This window comes from Notothenia coriiceps, unplaced genomic scaffold (assembly GCF_000735185.1).
Source record: "Notothenia coriiceps isolate Sejong01 unplaced genomic scaffold, NC01 NC01_scaffold00001892, whole genome shotgun sequence".
NCBI lineage: Eukaryota > Metazoa > Chordata > Actinopteri > Perciformes > Nototheniidae > Notothenia > Notothenia coriiceps.
In genome coordinates, this window is record NW_011334593.1 from 933 (window position 1) to 17,472 (window position 16,540).

General features: G+C 40.4%; 1 protein-coding gene across 1 annotated transcript; it reads left to right on the plus strand.

Moving 5' to 3' along the window:
* Positions 1-2,429: 2,429 nt before the first annotated feature.
* Positions 2,430-6,621, plus strand: rerglb (RERG/RAS-like b; the record flags this gene model as incomplete). Its single annotated transcript, XM_010792959.1, has 2 exons — positions 2,430-2,614; positions 6,199-6,621. Coding segments are annotated over 2 exons (471 nt in total), but the record flags the coding sequence as incomplete, so codon positions are not given.
* Between the last annotated feature and the right edge of the window lie 9,919 nt (positions 6,622-16,540).

The window sequence follows — 16,540 nt, forward strand, 5'->3', positions numbered from 1 at the left end:
AGATTGAGATAAATAGCTATAGCCACTGTTTCTGTTTATGACATCACTAATCACTTCATCACAATCGATCGATCAGAGTCAGGTAGTCTACCTTTAGTGGGGCTAAAATACAGATCAACTTGAGCTAGGCTAACGTTAGCTAAGCTGCATGTTAGCTAACGTTCCCACAAAAATGTTTATTGTTTCGATTTTTTTAGATTTAACTGAAATAATACGAGGATCTATCCCTCCAGAGAATTCCTACCTTTGAAATACTTTGACTGATTTAATCTATTCTTTGTGTTTGGAATACTTTTTACAGCCCAAGTGTTGTAAATTCTGAACCGTTTCATCCGAGGTGAAAAAATATGAAGTCTTTGTTTTGGAGCTACAAGAGTTTCACATAAAAAATGACCTCGACTGATTCCTGATCAGATATCTACCTTCGTGCAGCCGCGTGTTGATCCGTACAGCACTTTAGTTCCAAAAGCTTTACGAGAGTATCCCGAGGCGATGTATGCCGAAGGCTGTCTCTTTGAAGAAAAGAGTCGTATAACCTACTTTTTTTTCTTTAAGCAACACCAAAGACCCCCGAGGCCTTTTCACTACAGTCAGTATTTTTATTGGAATACCCCTTTGCTCAGCAGAACAAGAGGCAGTCATTGTCTTTTACCGGTTAAACTCACGGTAAAGACGCCTTTTCATAAGAAACACTAAGTCCACGTCCTGCCCTTATGACAGTCAATAAAGAGAAAGGGATAAGTGAGTTTTTACAGTGCTCAGACAAATCCTCGGGCCTCTTGTTCTTCCGACTTAGTTTTTTTCTCCTCGAGGTCATGACGAAGGTCAATCCTCGCTCTGTACGTGTTGGTAGTGTTTGATCAAAAATCAGTTAAGAAATAGTCCTGGAAAAAGTTGGAACATTACTTTTTAAATTGTGTTGTGTGCATGTATGTTTGTGTAAATGTTTGGAAACAACTGTTTTATTCGTGTTTCTGGTGTTGCCTTATTATTATTAATAATAATAATAATAGCTCCTTTAACAACGATAAAAACATAGCGATTCAGGCATAAATTATAAAATGTAGCCTACATGTGAAATAGTTTTGGACCCAAAGGAACAAGAATTAAAATATTAATATTGTGAACAACACTTAAAGGCAGGGTAGGTAATTTTGGAGAAACCAGCTCGAGCGCTAGAATTTGAAAATACACAATCGGAAAGAATCTGCCACTTCCTTACAGAGCCCCTCCTCCAACACACACGAACGCGCACATGACCAATGAGGGCACGAGATAAGTTTGTGCACAGATGGAAGGCTGACAGGCAGGTAGGCCATCCAGTTATTTTAGCCGGGCCGGCTCAGATGATTGGTCGTGCTTTTTACAGTACCACAGCTTCCAGAGATGACGTTTTTTTAATGGATTTATTGTCAAAGCACTTCAGATATTCATTGCTATCGGGATGTTAAGAGCATTCCATGGAATATAACAACAAGTGTATCTCGAGCCGGTTTCTCAAACTTACCTACCCCACCTTTAAGGTGATCAGAAAAATCTGTTATTTGGTTAGGTATTCAACCTTCGACCCAGTTAATCGTTTTCTCCTCTCACTGTCTCCTTTCCCATGGCATAGGTCTACGGCCTTGGGTATTGCTGCTATCTCTCTTAAGGAGGAGCAGCTTGGGGGCATTGTTGTTGCCAGTCTATGACCGAGCACAAGCCGCCATGAGGTAGTTTACTGTTCAGGGACGTAGGTTTCCTGGCACACATTCTTTTCTATGGACGAGAGCTCTAGTTAGATTCAGGGTCCATAATTGTTTAGTCTCGCTGATAAAGAATGTTGATTATTACACTCCGAACTAGTTAAAACCTCGAGCTGCAGAAGAGTTCTTCAGAATTGGTTTGGCAAGGCAACCGCTGTGTCATCTCGTGACACACCACCAGTCTCGTCAATTCTCTGGCCGAAGCTCCAAATAAACCGTCAGTGTTTTCCATCAAAGCTCCAGCTCTCCTCGTGTCTCTCTGAGTCCTGACTCTCCATTGCTACAGAAGTTTCCCCCACAATATCTGTATTAGCTTGTTTTATGTTTATTTTATTCCATTAGATTTCTAATGACTGTTTTTAAATGCCATTTTAAAATGTGTTTCAGCGGCACTATTTTAACATTTTCATTTTTGTAAAACACTTTGAATTGCCTTGTGTTGAAAGGTGCTATATCAATAAACTTGCCTTGCCTTGGCTTAAGAGTTATCCCTGGAAAAAGTGGGACACAGTGAGAATTCCCTCTTGGATCTATAGTTATCTATAGTTGATCTATAGTTAGTTAGTTTCCACTGAAATGGCAAAAAGTAAACGACATTAGCTTCATCTATGTTTCTCTCTGGTTGAATCTGTCCCAGTCAAAACAGGCCTTACAGAAAGACATACATACTTCCCTGAATGAAAGAGACGTACCAAAATAAAGTGTGGTTTCTGTTGGCAGAGCTCGGAGGCCAGGTGCATCCTGGAGGAGCCGGTGGATTGGGCCGATGGCTTCGTGGTGGTTTACAACATCAGCGACCGCTCCTCCTTCATCGACGCCAAGAACATCCTGTTGCAGATCCGAGAGGCGCGCATGGAAAACTGCAAAGGGTGAGAAGAAGCACAATGAGGGTATTCTACTTTGAAGTAGACAGAATGTTAGGGTTGAGCAGCGCAGGTAGGACCCAATTGCAGGACGGCACATTTTTTAAACTGAAATACCTTTAATTCAAGGCTAACAAGAACAGTACTCACTCCCTTGTATGGACAAAAACAACAATCAGACCTCTCTCTCCCTTGTGAAAGACTGAAAGAACCCACACACACCAACAGAATACCAGAACTTAAATAAATACAAGACCAGTCAAGAAGAAAGGACACAGCTGGGGAGGGAAAACACAAAGGTGAACAGAATCAGATAATCAGACATGAGGGAAAACACAGAGACAGGAAGCATATACAGACATGAGACAGGGGGTGAGCACTTATAAACAGATAGGACAGGGCCGGACTGGGACAATAAGTCAGGCCGGGAATTATACACCCAGCCAGGCCACTACCAGTTGTCTTTTGTGCCATTTTTCTGGATTTATTTGTCAATATTTACAGCGTTGCTGCCCATAGTGATAGCCCTAAACTTTAAATCTACTACCCCAGAATCAACATGGGTTACTATTTTAAAAAAATTGCAAATCTATTTAGGAACCTATCCATGTGAACATATTTTAAGTGGGGGTGGACCTCAAATCCTCTAGGGGGGTCCGGGGGCACACTCCCCCGGTAAGATTTTTTTTTTTTAAACGTTGGATTTAAATGCATCAATCTGGTGCACTTTGAGGGGGAAATAAAGAGACTACACCCATATGAAACCGAACTGTATACATTTAAATAATCATAAAATCATAAGAACATGGCCATAACCAATAACATACCATATCCAATATGAAAAAACATTGAAACTTGTTTATTTATTTGTTTTTGGTTCATTTATAGTTGTGAGTGTGTCTGGGCTCCTGAACCAGCCACCGGTCTCCCCCCTCTCCCCCCTGCTCCTCTTTGAGGCAGCAGCAAAGACTAGTTTTAGCTCTCAACACATTTTTAAAGTTGATCTTACCTTGTTTCACCTAGTTAACATTTTTTTTTATTATTCATCTATATTTTACTAATCACTCCCCCTTCAAATGGAAATATGTGTTTACATAAATGGGGACCAAACCGTTTGAGACCCACAGAGAACTTAGACTAAGTTAACTATCTAAACACTCAGAGTCCTTTACCTCACCTGAGCTGTAGTTATCAGTCTCTCAGTCTGACAGGAGACGACTCTCCTCCACCTTGTTGACAGCTCATTATATCCGTTAGCGCAGCTAGCTAGCACCAGATGCTAACAACTGCATACACGTAACCGGTGCGCGCGCTTTCTCTCTCGCTCGCTCGCGCCACACATACACACCCTCCCGAGCTTGAATGACACACAGAGACCAATCGAGGGCATTAGTGTATGATCTGTATGAAAGTGGCCATGTCGGCAGGCCACATCATGTAGACAGCCAGTCACCCTCTGTGAGGTAGAGTCAGATCCACATTTGCGCAGCGTTGCGTTCACAATACATACATAAAAAAAAAAAATCCTCAGGCCAGCAGGCCACTTAGCAGGCCAGGCCATCGGGAAACCTCCCGATGGCCAGTCCGGGCCTTTTGGCATATATTATGTTTGCCTTTACCATATGACAAACACTGCTGTCGAAACTAAATAAAAAGACCCCCACTTTTTGTTAGTCCCCGCCCGACCAACGACTACTCAGCACCCTCTAATTTGTAAATCCTATTCCCCTCAGTTCCTTGACTTTACTCTGCACTTGTTTTGGTTTTGTCTTCAATTTTTCTGCTTATGTTCTTACTGTTTATTTGTTTGGTACTTTGTCGAACTGAATCGTGAAAAACTGCCCGTGGTTGTGTAGGTGGAAGTGTGACTTACACGTAAACTAAGGACAGTACACTTTACCGAAGTTACCTATAAAATAGTCTCGAATACGTCAAATTCAGTAACACAGAAGAAGTATTAAATTAACCTAATTTACAAGTTCACTACAAACGGACTTGTTGTATGGAAGGATTATCTCTCTAATTTACTAACAGACAGAAAAGTCAAGGTGTAGACGTCCTTGTACACAATTTCGGCGACTTACTTAGGCAGTAACTCTCGAAACGGAAACGAACTGGACATCGACTCCAAGAACAAGGACGTAAACCGGTATACCTGAGTTGGACGTAAATGGATATAACAAATACCTACCCGGGTTTTAAGTTCCCTTTATGAAAGATCTACTAGTTAGATGGGCAGATAACATTTCCCGTTTGCAAGACGGAAAATCATAAAGATGAAAGGTGAAGTAAACTCTCCTTCGATATGTAAGGACTAGATATGATAACTTATTATATACAATGTTGTACTTGTGAACTTTAAACCGAGGTGGGAACTACCGTATCAGCCGGAAATCAGGTCTTGATTTTTACCTCTTCAAGTCCAATAATACGAGGTTTATGAAGACCTTGGACGTCTCAGGCGAAGTTTAGATTGTGAATGTGTATATGACATTGAAAAGGGGGTCTCCCGAATTCTAAGTACCAATTACAAAATAAACTAAATACGAAACGAAAAANACACTTTGTCATGCTGGCAAAGTTCGGACGATTCTAAGGGCCCGTGACTGACAGGGGCCCAAACCATTTTAGAACATTAAGAAAAAAATGTTTAAGTAACCAATGTGATATCTTTTCATGGGGCCCACAATCCCTGGCGGCGCCCCTGCATGCTGGGTCTTGAACCACCAAATATTTCTACTAATACTACTACTACTACTACTACTACTACTACTACTACTACTACTACTACTACTACTACTACTACTACTACTACTACTACTACTACTACTGCTACTACTACTACTGATACGACTGTTGGGGAAATATTTCCCAAGGTCCATAACTTTGACCCAGTTTATCAGTTCATAGGCCTACTGTCCTGACTGAGCACACGCACCTGTAACCTTGGCTGCTGTGCTCTCGGTGTTTTGTCTCCCTGTTCCTGCCTGTTGGCGTCAGCTGATAGAGGTGTTATGGTTCTATCTTGTTATGGTCAATGTTGATGATTCTCTCNGAACTAGCTAAATACATGGGTCTGGGGTAGAGTTCTTCAGAATTGACGTGGCAACTCTACCGTGGAGTCAGAACCTCTGACTCTGGACTTGTTTTGTGAATTCTCCGGCCGAAGCTCCAAATAAACCCATCAGTGTTTGACATCAAAGCTCCAGCTCTCCCCGTGTCTCCTTTTGAGTCGGTGACTCCTCCTGCATTGCTACACAGAAGTTTCCCCCACAAAATGTAAAGATTACTATTAAGAAAATAGAAACTAAATGCCACAAGACTGTTAAACACCTGAACTTTTGAAAGAACATCCATAACATTCATCTGTTTGCAACTTATATATCAATATTCCAATTACTTGTAGACTTTCCTGCACTATTTCTATTATATTCAATTTTATTGTATTAACTTGCACTATTATCTGTTTCATTGTGTTGCACTGTTGGAGGAGCCTGTGTGACCTAAGATTTTCATATCTACACTGCAGCTATGTACACATGACAATACAAGCTTTGAATCTTGAACATTTCTCCATGTCTGTGCTGCAGGGAGGTGGAGGTCCCGGTGTGTCTGGTGGGGAACAAGCAGGACTTGTGTCACGCCCGGCAGGTGTGTGAGGAGGAGGGCCGCTGCCTTGCTCAGGAGCATCGCTGCCACTTCCAGGAGGTGTCCGCGGCCGAGAGCTACCAGGACATCTCCGCGCTCTTCACACAACTCATCCGCCAGGTGATGGAGCTCCTGAAGTACCGAGCCGACCGGCGGCGCTACAGCGGCTCCAAGTCCATGGCCAAGCTCATCAACAACGTGTTCGGCAAGAGGAGGAAGTCAGTGTGAGCGGGAGGAAGCAAGGAGGGTGTGTGTGAGGAGGCGTGTTAAAGGGAAGGTGTTCAATTATCACTCGTCACCGGCTTGAGCTTCAATCTCAGGATCCATGTATCTGTGATCCTCTCCAGAATGGAAGTAGTCGTCACATACAGAGCATCAACTAGTTCCTGAACAGTGTCCTTCACATGCTGATATCCAAGAGAGGGAGTTACACAGTCACAACATGGACGAATACCGGTTATTCTAAGTAATCATTCATCCTGTCATGTACAAAATACTGAGTTTTTTCTCAAAATTCTGTCTTTTTTCTCAAAATCTCAAAATTCTGTCTTTTTTTCTCAAAATCTAAAAATTCTGTCTTTTTTCTCAAAATCTCAAAATTCTGACCCTTTTCTCAAAATTCTGTCTTTTTTTCTCAAAATCTCAAAATTCTGTCTTTTTTCTCAAAATCTCAAAATTCTGTCTTTTTTCTCAAAATCTCAAAATTCGGACTCTTTTCTCAAAATTATGTCTTTTTTTCTCAAAATTCTGGCTTTTTCTCAAAATCTCGAAATTCTTTCTTTTTTTCTCAAAATCTCAAAATTCTGACTCTTTTCTAAAAATTCTGTCTTTTTTTCTCAAAATCTCAAAATTCTGGCTTTTTCTCAAAATCTCAAAATTCTGTCTTTTTTCTCAGAATCTCAAAATTCTGTCTTTTTTCTCAAAATCTCAAAATTCTGTCTTTTTTCTCAAAATCTCAAAATTCTGACTCATCAACACAGGCTCACTATTTGGCAAGATGACTAAGCCTCATATTGGCTACTTAGCGAGAATCAACTCAGTGAGCAACAGATACCAAGGATGCTGACTGATGAAGAAGACGAAGTAAGCTAGTTAGCCAATATAAGGTTTAGCAGCACAGATACATGTGGGCTCACTATTTGGCAAGCAAACCGGTCACAGTGGCCCTGTTTATCTCATGTCTTATAAAAGCGTATTAATGATTTATAAAGTGTTCACAACCTAATTAATTAATTAATTACAAACCTTTATAAGGTAGTCTTATTGTAAAGTGGTACTGGCAATTCAAAGTGCTTTACAAAAATGAAAGACATTAAGAGTATAAAACACATTAGAAACATTAAAAGGAAAAGTTAATAAAACATGAATACACAGGTACGTGAATAAATGTTACAGTGCAGTGTGAGATTTGAATTCTTCAATTAAAAGCAGCGGCAAAAAGAAAGTCTCCAGCCTGGATTTAAAAGTAGTCAGACTTGCAGCGGACCTGCAGGTTTCTGGTAGTTTGTTCCAGATATTTGACAATACCCCTAACCAAATTCTCACAGTCCTCTACCCCAAGTCTTCCCGTGAAATTAAAGTTCCTTTGACACTTTTTATAACCTTTTTATATTCCTTTCATCCATTGTGCATCCCCAGACAACACATGTTCCGGTTTTACTGTTACCCGAACCCATCTTTGACCTTTAAACCACTTTTCTTTTCAATTCCCAGAATTAGGATATTTAAACCTGTAATGTAAGGGATAATGTGCAGCGAGCAGGATCCCGACAGAAGGCCGAGGGATCTTCCCTCGCTGTTCCCGTTAGTGTTTACTTGACTGTTGATTTCCCTGATGTACAGCACTCTGTCTTTTTAACCTCTTCCTTTCCTCTTGCACTGTTTTCTTTTTCTCCACTGGGGGCAGTTTAGCCTACTTCAATCCAAAGCTTTGGGCGCTATACGAATAAAAAAGTAAATATTAGAAATAGCCTTTTACCGTGATTTCTGATTGAGGAATTTCTGTTTTTTTGGTAACGTGGTCGTTAACTTCTCTCTGTGTGCTGCACAGTTCACTGGTCCTCTTTAGCAAAGGGCTTCTAGAGAAGAGAGAGGAGCAGAATACAGCATGTTCGAAATTGACCAATCAGCATTGAGTATTCATCCAAGCCATGTATTAATGTGTGTTTGATATTTTTGCTTCTAACCAACCTAATTCATCTTAATTAGGAAAGACAATTATGCATTTCAAGCCATTTTTTTCCAATTTTCAATAGTTCATCACAACAGATCTGTGTTACTTTTCTTGTCATTTAAGCATCTCATACATCGGTAAAAGCAAAAGTACATTTATTGTTTAACTCCTATATATTCTGCGTTGCAACTTTGGCTTCAGTTCTGTGTTTTTGTGCAGCAGTTTCACATCATCTTATAATTACACTGAACAAAAATATAAACGCAACACTTTTGTTTTTGCTCCCATTTTTAATGAGATGAACTCAAAGATCTAAAACATTTTCTACATACACAAAATAACCATTTCTCTCAAATATTGTTCACAAATCTGAAAAAAATCTGTGATAGTGAGCACTTCTCCTTTGCCGAGATAATCCATCCCACCTCACAGGTGTGGCATATCAAGATGCTGATTAGACAGCATGATTATTGCACAGGTGTGCCTTAGGCTGGCCACAATAAAAGGCCACTCTGAAACGTGCAGTTTTGCTTTATTGGGGGGGTCTGGGGGGGTCCGAAAACCAGTCAGTATCTGGTGTGAGGGTTAGGGTTAGGGTAATGTTGTGAATCGAGTGGCCNTCGTCCATAACATACGCCTGCCCATACCATAACCCCACCACCACCATGGGCCACCCGATTCACAACATTACCCTAACCCTAATCCTAATCCTAACCCTAACCCTAACCCTAATCCTAACCCTCACACCAGATACTGACTGGTTTTCGTGCAATAATCATAATGTTTAATCAGCATCTTGATATGCCACACCTGTGAGGTGGGATGGATTATCTCGGCAAAGGAGAAGTGCTCACTATCACAGATTTTTTCAGATTTGTGAACAACATTTGAGAGAAATGGTTATTTTGTGTATGTAGAAAATGTTTTAGATCTTTGAGTTCATCTCATGAAAAATGGGAGCAAAAACAAAAGTATTGCGTTTATATTTTTGTTCAGTGTATATTCATTGTAATGCTACTCTTTAAAAACCATAGTGTTTATTTATGGTCTGTTTAGTTTAAAATATAATACTCTCTCTCTGTCACTTTCTCTGTTATATTGCAGTATGCCATATCATTTACAAAGCGTATGTGATTGGATGTATTGTGTATATATTAGTAGTACATTTGAGCATTATTGTATTTATTTGATGTTCTCCCAGGATCAAAGTATTGGACTATATTGATGTGAACCCACACATTTCAAGCTGTATAATAAGATACTTTTCACAAACACCAATTAAGGGCCAACTCTCTTAATGCTTTTCTGTTATTCTTCCTAAATCTGTTTATTTCACCATGATGCTGTAACACAAAAGAAATGTTTGCCACCCATCGAGAAAAATACCTCCGCGTTTGCAGTGTTTTGCAGACGAATGTTCCTTTTGTAAATACTGTAAAAACATCAGCTGTTCCAGAGGAAATTAAAGCTAAACATTGATTAATAAGAGGTCTGTTTCAGTTCTTCACTTTGAGTTCAACTTTAATTAAATGACCGTCAGGGAGGCATCCTCTAAAGCCTCCGGGAAGGAGAGAGGAATTTCCTGTGTGTCGCTGCTATAGATAGCTGGAGGAGTGAGAAATGAACCATTATTAAACTGAAACATGACCTCCATCCAATGGAAATGTTCCCAAAGTATCCACAAGATGGCACCACCAAACATCATAAAAAGAAGCTCCCCCCCCCCCTGTGTGTTTAATGATTTCCTGCTCCTGGGAACTGACCCATTACACACTGAATCAATTACAATTAGAAATAGCACTCACAATGAGCAATAACTTTAGAAATGTGAAATCACGGTTCTTTATGTCTTACTATTCATGGACCTCCTTGACCTCCATGCAGGCATTTGTCTTCATCATGTTTCCCACTTTGACTTTTTTGACTACGTAATACTGTATGTATGGGAAAACATGGCTTTCATCTCTTTCTATTTAACCTTAATTTAATCAGGGAATTCTTAAAAAGGGAGATCTGGTAGACAAAGCTCCAGGAGCGTTTTATTAATGAAATTAAAAACGTTAAAATAAAACAACATTTTGCATTTACGTGTGGATCAAAAGTGTGTATGTAGAAAACTATGTATATATTCTCCTTGTTTCTTTTGTATTATTTTTTATGTAATCAAGGGGCTCAGCCTGCAGAGGGTTGTTACTTAAAGGTAGGGTATGTAATTTTGGAGAAACCAGCTCGAGTGCGCTAGAATTTGAAAATACACAACCGGAAAAAGATCTGCCACTTCCTTCAGACACAAGATAAGTTTGTGCACAGATGGAAGTCTGACAGGCAGGTAGGCCATCCAGCTATTTTAGCCGGGCCGGCTCAAATGACTGGTCGTGCTTTTTAAAGCGCTACGGCTTCCACAGATGACATTTTTTAATGTATTTTTTGTCAAAGCACTTCAGATATTCATTGCTATCAGGATGTTAAGAGCATTCCATGGAATAACAAAAAGTGTTTCTGAAATAAATGACATACCCCACCTTTAAAGTCACGTTCAGGCCTGTTAGTGTGTACACACACACATTACAAATACACACATGCACAGGAGCTATACAGAAATGTACCAACACACAGATGTATGTATATAGAGGTGTCAGAGCGAAGAGGGCCAGGTTTAGGGAGCAGCTGGGGGTTAAATGTCTTGCTCAAGGACACCTCCGTATTTTATTGGTCCAATCGGAACTTGAACTACAGTAGCAACCCTTCATTTCCCAAGCCAAGTCCCTACACACTAAGCTAACCTCCTGGGCACTGTCAAGGCATTCTTGAGCAAGGCACTGAACCCCAAACTGCTCCCTGACGCCGTTAAACATGGCAGCTCATAACGCCTCATAAAAACATGCTTGTGCATTCCCAACGTGTTTATAGGTCCTGTGCATGTGTGTATTTGTAATGTGTGTATGTATACTAACAGTCAACAACTGAATTTCATCTAGTGGGGTTAATTAAGTGGCTTCTTCTTTTTTAAATGAATAATTGTAGTATTGACACTTTAAGTACACTTTGCTTTAACTGTAGCAACCTTTTGAACTAAGAAGTACTTGTGGGGGAGTATTTTTAACTCTAGTATATTAGTTACTTTTACTAGGAGAAAAACCACTTATTCTACAATGTCTGCAAAATGCTCTTTGCAAAAACTCCCATTTCCATCTCTTCATCTTCCATTTCCATCTCTTCATCTTCCATTCCCATCTCTTCATCTTCCTCCCCTTTGCTTTCCCTCCTGTCTGTCTCTTGTCACAGAGACGAGGAGATGGATGGAGACTGGAGCTCACAGCGAGGCCTCGTAGCTTCAGGTCAGCGATCTTATTTGGCTCCTGCGTGGAGGAAGAATTGCTTTTGGCTGGACTGAGGAAAAGCTTCTGAACCGAGGGGATTGGGTGCTGCTGGGACACGGAGAGAGCCAATCAGAAAGGCCATCGATCAGTTCCCCTTAATCTCACAGCTGGTGAGCACATCCCCACTGCAATCCCAAACTCTGCTGCTCCGGCAGACTGACAGCCCATTGGACGGCGTCCAAACACTCCAAATGAAATGGATCCACGTTAAGAACAGGAAAACTAAAACGTTGCTTAAACTCTAATCGACAGAGGCTAATAGAGGGTACATTTTCTTGAAACATGGCGCTCTTTCTGCAGCTGCTAAAATACACAGTGGTTAAAGCTGTTCACCTTTATTTCGTCGATCCAGGTTAGAGCAGAAACCTTTTAGACAAGCCGTTCTTTGTTATCTTACTTTAAAATAGCAGAGCATTTTATAATAATAATAATAATAAATTATATTTCTATAGCGCTTTTCTTGAACCCATAGACGCTTTACATTTGGGAGGGAGGGTAGACAAACAAAACAAAAACAAAACCAAAAAAAGAAACAAAGAAACAAAACAGAATTTATAATTTAAAGACAGCGTTCAACATCCCCTTTTTGCAGCTGTTAAATTAAACAGTGGTTCAAGTTGATCATTGATTGTTTTTAAATACATCGTTTACTATCTACTTTTATAAGAAACAACAAAGTTAATGTCATTACATTTCATTTCCTAATCAAAATATCAAATGACGTGTATCCTATCCTGACTCTAATCCTATTGGACGAGAATGTTTCCAGTGTTAAAAAGTGTGATAATCATCAACACCTGTGGTTTTACAGTTAACCTCATTCTCAGGCAACTCAACAACAGATGCTAATGGAAAGTGTTGTAATGAAAAGAAACTACAGAAATAAACACCCTGAAATGATGATCGACTTCATTTCTGGATGAGGTGACTCATCCAACGAAGAAGGACGTGTGGTGCAGTGGGTTGTGCGTGTGCGTTGATGTTCGGACCAGGGGGTCACAGGTTCAAACCCCACTGCAGTCAGCATGCCGTTGTGTCCCTGTAGTGTAACATGGTGTTTTCTGAATGTCGGAAGTGAGTTTTGCTAAATCTAATATTCCTTTAATTAGCATTACAGTTGTGGCGACACCTCAACACACTTTTACAAATACAAGTCAACCAATCACACACCTTCATTCATACAGAGGCAGCTGCTGCTAAACAAAATGCCACCTCGGGGAAACATGAGTATGATTTTACCGATTTCTATTTGAACCTTTTGCTACAACCGCCATCATTAATATCAACAGACAAGATGATAAAGAAAACTGACTCTGTCTATATCTAGGTTGTATTTAATAAAATAGGTCGCTATTTCATGAGATACATTACATTTACATTCTGATATATAAAAGGTAGCAGTTGATAAAACGAAATGAAAAAGGAATTGAAGAGCACGGTTAACTAATCTGTTTGAACAGATTTACACATAACGTATTTTTTTCTACCATGGGACCCCAGAGAGGCTCCTCCTGAGGCCTCCATGACCCAATTAACATAGGATAGATAGATGAGTTAATTATGAACAATATTTAGAAGATATTAAAACATAATGGAGTAATGATACCTAGTGTGGATCGATAATGCTTTTTCTTGATGATTATCTGCTCTTTTACAACCCTGCAGCTTTCAATTTAAAGAGGACATATATAAGGCTAATTTTCAGGTTCATATTTGTATTTTGTGACTCTACTCCGACATGGTTATATTCTTTAATGTTCAAAAAGGGCTTTATTTTTCTCATACTGCCTGTAGCCTTTGCAGACCATTTAAACTGACACCAAAGAACACGTCTCCTCACGTCTCCTGCGTCTTGGCCATTTGTCGCACTGGAACACACCGCAAAGACTTCAGTCAACGGCCAAGTTGCAGTACGAACTGCGCATGCGTGAGTGGCAATAACTCTCCTTACCAGCAGGCGGCGGTAGTGTGTATTCGTCATTCAAAAGAGGCAACAACCGGAAGACAGACTGCGTGATAACCGAGAGAAGAAGAACAGACTGCGTGATATAAACAAACAACAAATAGCATGAGCGTTCCATATTCACTCTACAGCGAGAAGCTCACGGGGCTTTCCCGAACCTGTGTCGAGAGCTGGAGTTAAATGAAATCTCAGATTTGCCTTCTTAATAGTTTGTTTGGGTCCCTCACTTCCGTTTCGCTTCTCATGCACTGATTCGCTAAGCTGAACAGCCAATCAGAGTGATTCCTTTGGCCGACGGTCTTTAGCCTCCCGATTCAACATGTCGAATCTGCGGCGGAAGGTGTCGGCACGGCCGAAAAGACACGACGGGGCGGGACACACCAAGACACACCAATCTGAGTAGGGCGACAGGACGCTCATCGACGGCCTGACATCTATCGACGGCCGAAATCGGCTTGGTGTGTAAGGGACCTCACATGCACAAAAACCTATATATCTCACTACAGGAAAGGGAAACCCCCCAAATAGCATAATATGGACCCTTTAACAAGCCAAAGACCCTTAAACTGATGCATTCACATGCATTTTAATGGGCTGCTCTGATTCAGCATCACTAAGAGCTTTAGAGGGCATCGCTGTGACATCGAGCTCTCCATCAGATTCACTTCATTTGCAGAGTTTTGGCAGCGTCACTGCAAGAAGATACCGACATCTTACCAAGCAGTATGCAGTGCACAGACAGCAGGACATCACATTTAGCGTAACAGGACACTGAATGGCTCTAAGCAGACCCCCAAAAAATTCATAAAACATATGAAAGAGATTACATATGATTCCTTTAAGAAAAGGTGCTTTACATTCAATCAATGTGAACATAAACCAGATGATCCAGATGTTACTTAGCGAAGAACTTGCTCAGGACACTCACTAAACTGAAGTTTGAATTGAGCTTGTTTTCTTCTTTTAACCCAAGATGCATCTCATTTTTCAGGGAGTAGAAACAAACTCTTCAGATGCAGCATATTTCATCCGGCAAGCAATCACTGTGTGCAGTCATGCAGCGTGACACACAGTATATGGAAGGAAAAAAGATGTCACCTCGAAAAAAAACATACAGGATATAGTGTTGAAATTACATTTTCTTTGAAATTATAAGATAAAACATACAGTTTGTTTCAGTAGGAACACTTCTCGAGTTTTTACTTGATTGTAATTGTAATTGTTTGACCACTTGTTAAACTTGTTTTTTATAGCTTGCCATCATAATGCTACCAATTTTATACCAGACTATTATGTGACTTGAGCACATGTGTGATGGCGCCTTCTATTTAATATGCCTGAACGGTCCCAAAGGTATTGTTTTGTAACACAGTTAATTTCCCTGCTGTGGAAAGAGTTACAAAATAAATGCAAACATGTTATTGACAAGTTATTTAGTTCAATGCATTCAAACACAAATCAACAGGCAGTCCAGGCAGGTTTTGGTAAGTTTTTTGGGAAAAACCTGCATACAGATATGAAAGAAATAACAGAAATAATCACACCTTTAATGACTAGAGTTTTTGTCGAGCGACTCTGTAATTAAAGAACCTTCCTTTAGTTGTCTGATGACACAATACACATCGTTCTCACCTTCCCAAATGCTCATTACAACCACAAAGAAGCTGCTCTGGTTCAGCAGAAAACATGATTGCTTAAAGGCACCGCACCAGCATGTCAACACTTTGCTTTCCACACCAGATTTTCCCAGGCTGAGAACAAATTATCTTCTCCCCGGTGGACCGACCTCTTGGGAGTTCAGGTGCCGATTTATCTCAATCAGACAAACCTCGCTGGTAGAACTAAATAAAAACAGTTTCATCCTCTGTGTTCGCTCCTTCTCCTTTGGATGCTACGAGGCCTTGTTTATCTCCTTTTAAAAGGATGCATTCCCAGCCCAGTCTGCTCTGATTGGTTGGCTGGCCGGCTCTAGTGTGATTGGTCAACTGCTTAGAGATGTCCCGCCCCTTAGCCTTTCACCTACAATGTGTTGGGGCGTTAGCCAATAGAAGCACAAGTGTTACATAATGATGTCATTAGGAGGCCAAAGTATCGGTGGTCTGAAATATGGAGGATCTGGAAAAATACCCCAAAAATACCAATATGTTCCGTAAGTAAACAAAGGAGTCCACTGTAGGTGATTTAAGCAGGGATTTTAGCCTTTGCAGACCATTTACATGCATTAAAAACCTATATAAAACACTACAGGAAAGGGAAAAGCCCAAAAAGCGTATTAGGGCCCCTTTAAGTGACACTTGCTTCCTGTCAATTAACTGACAGAATTTGAGCTTGCCACTTAATTATTGACCCTTCTCATCCCAGGGTCTTCTTACTCACTTGTTCTTGAGCTTTTGGCCATATCACATTGTTCCAAGCAGATGATTGAGTTTCCTCAATTGTCGGGGAACAAAACTCCTGCAGCCACAGCTCTGCACGTGCACACTTTGACCTAACATGCTGATGTTAAACAGGTAAAATGTTCACCATAGCCCCAGTGGACAAAAAAAAGCCTACTAACATCTGTTTTTTGTCTTTTGGTGGGAAAGGTTACAATAGGCATTCATTCCCGGGACAGATGACTCTGCAGTAGGAAACATGACACCATGGCGGTCATGTTCGTCCCTTTTCCAACGCTTAGCTATGACACGTTTTAATGTGGGTAATGTATAAAACCCGCATAGAGTTGGCCAGTTAATTTAAATCATTATTGTAAAAAAACATACAATGAA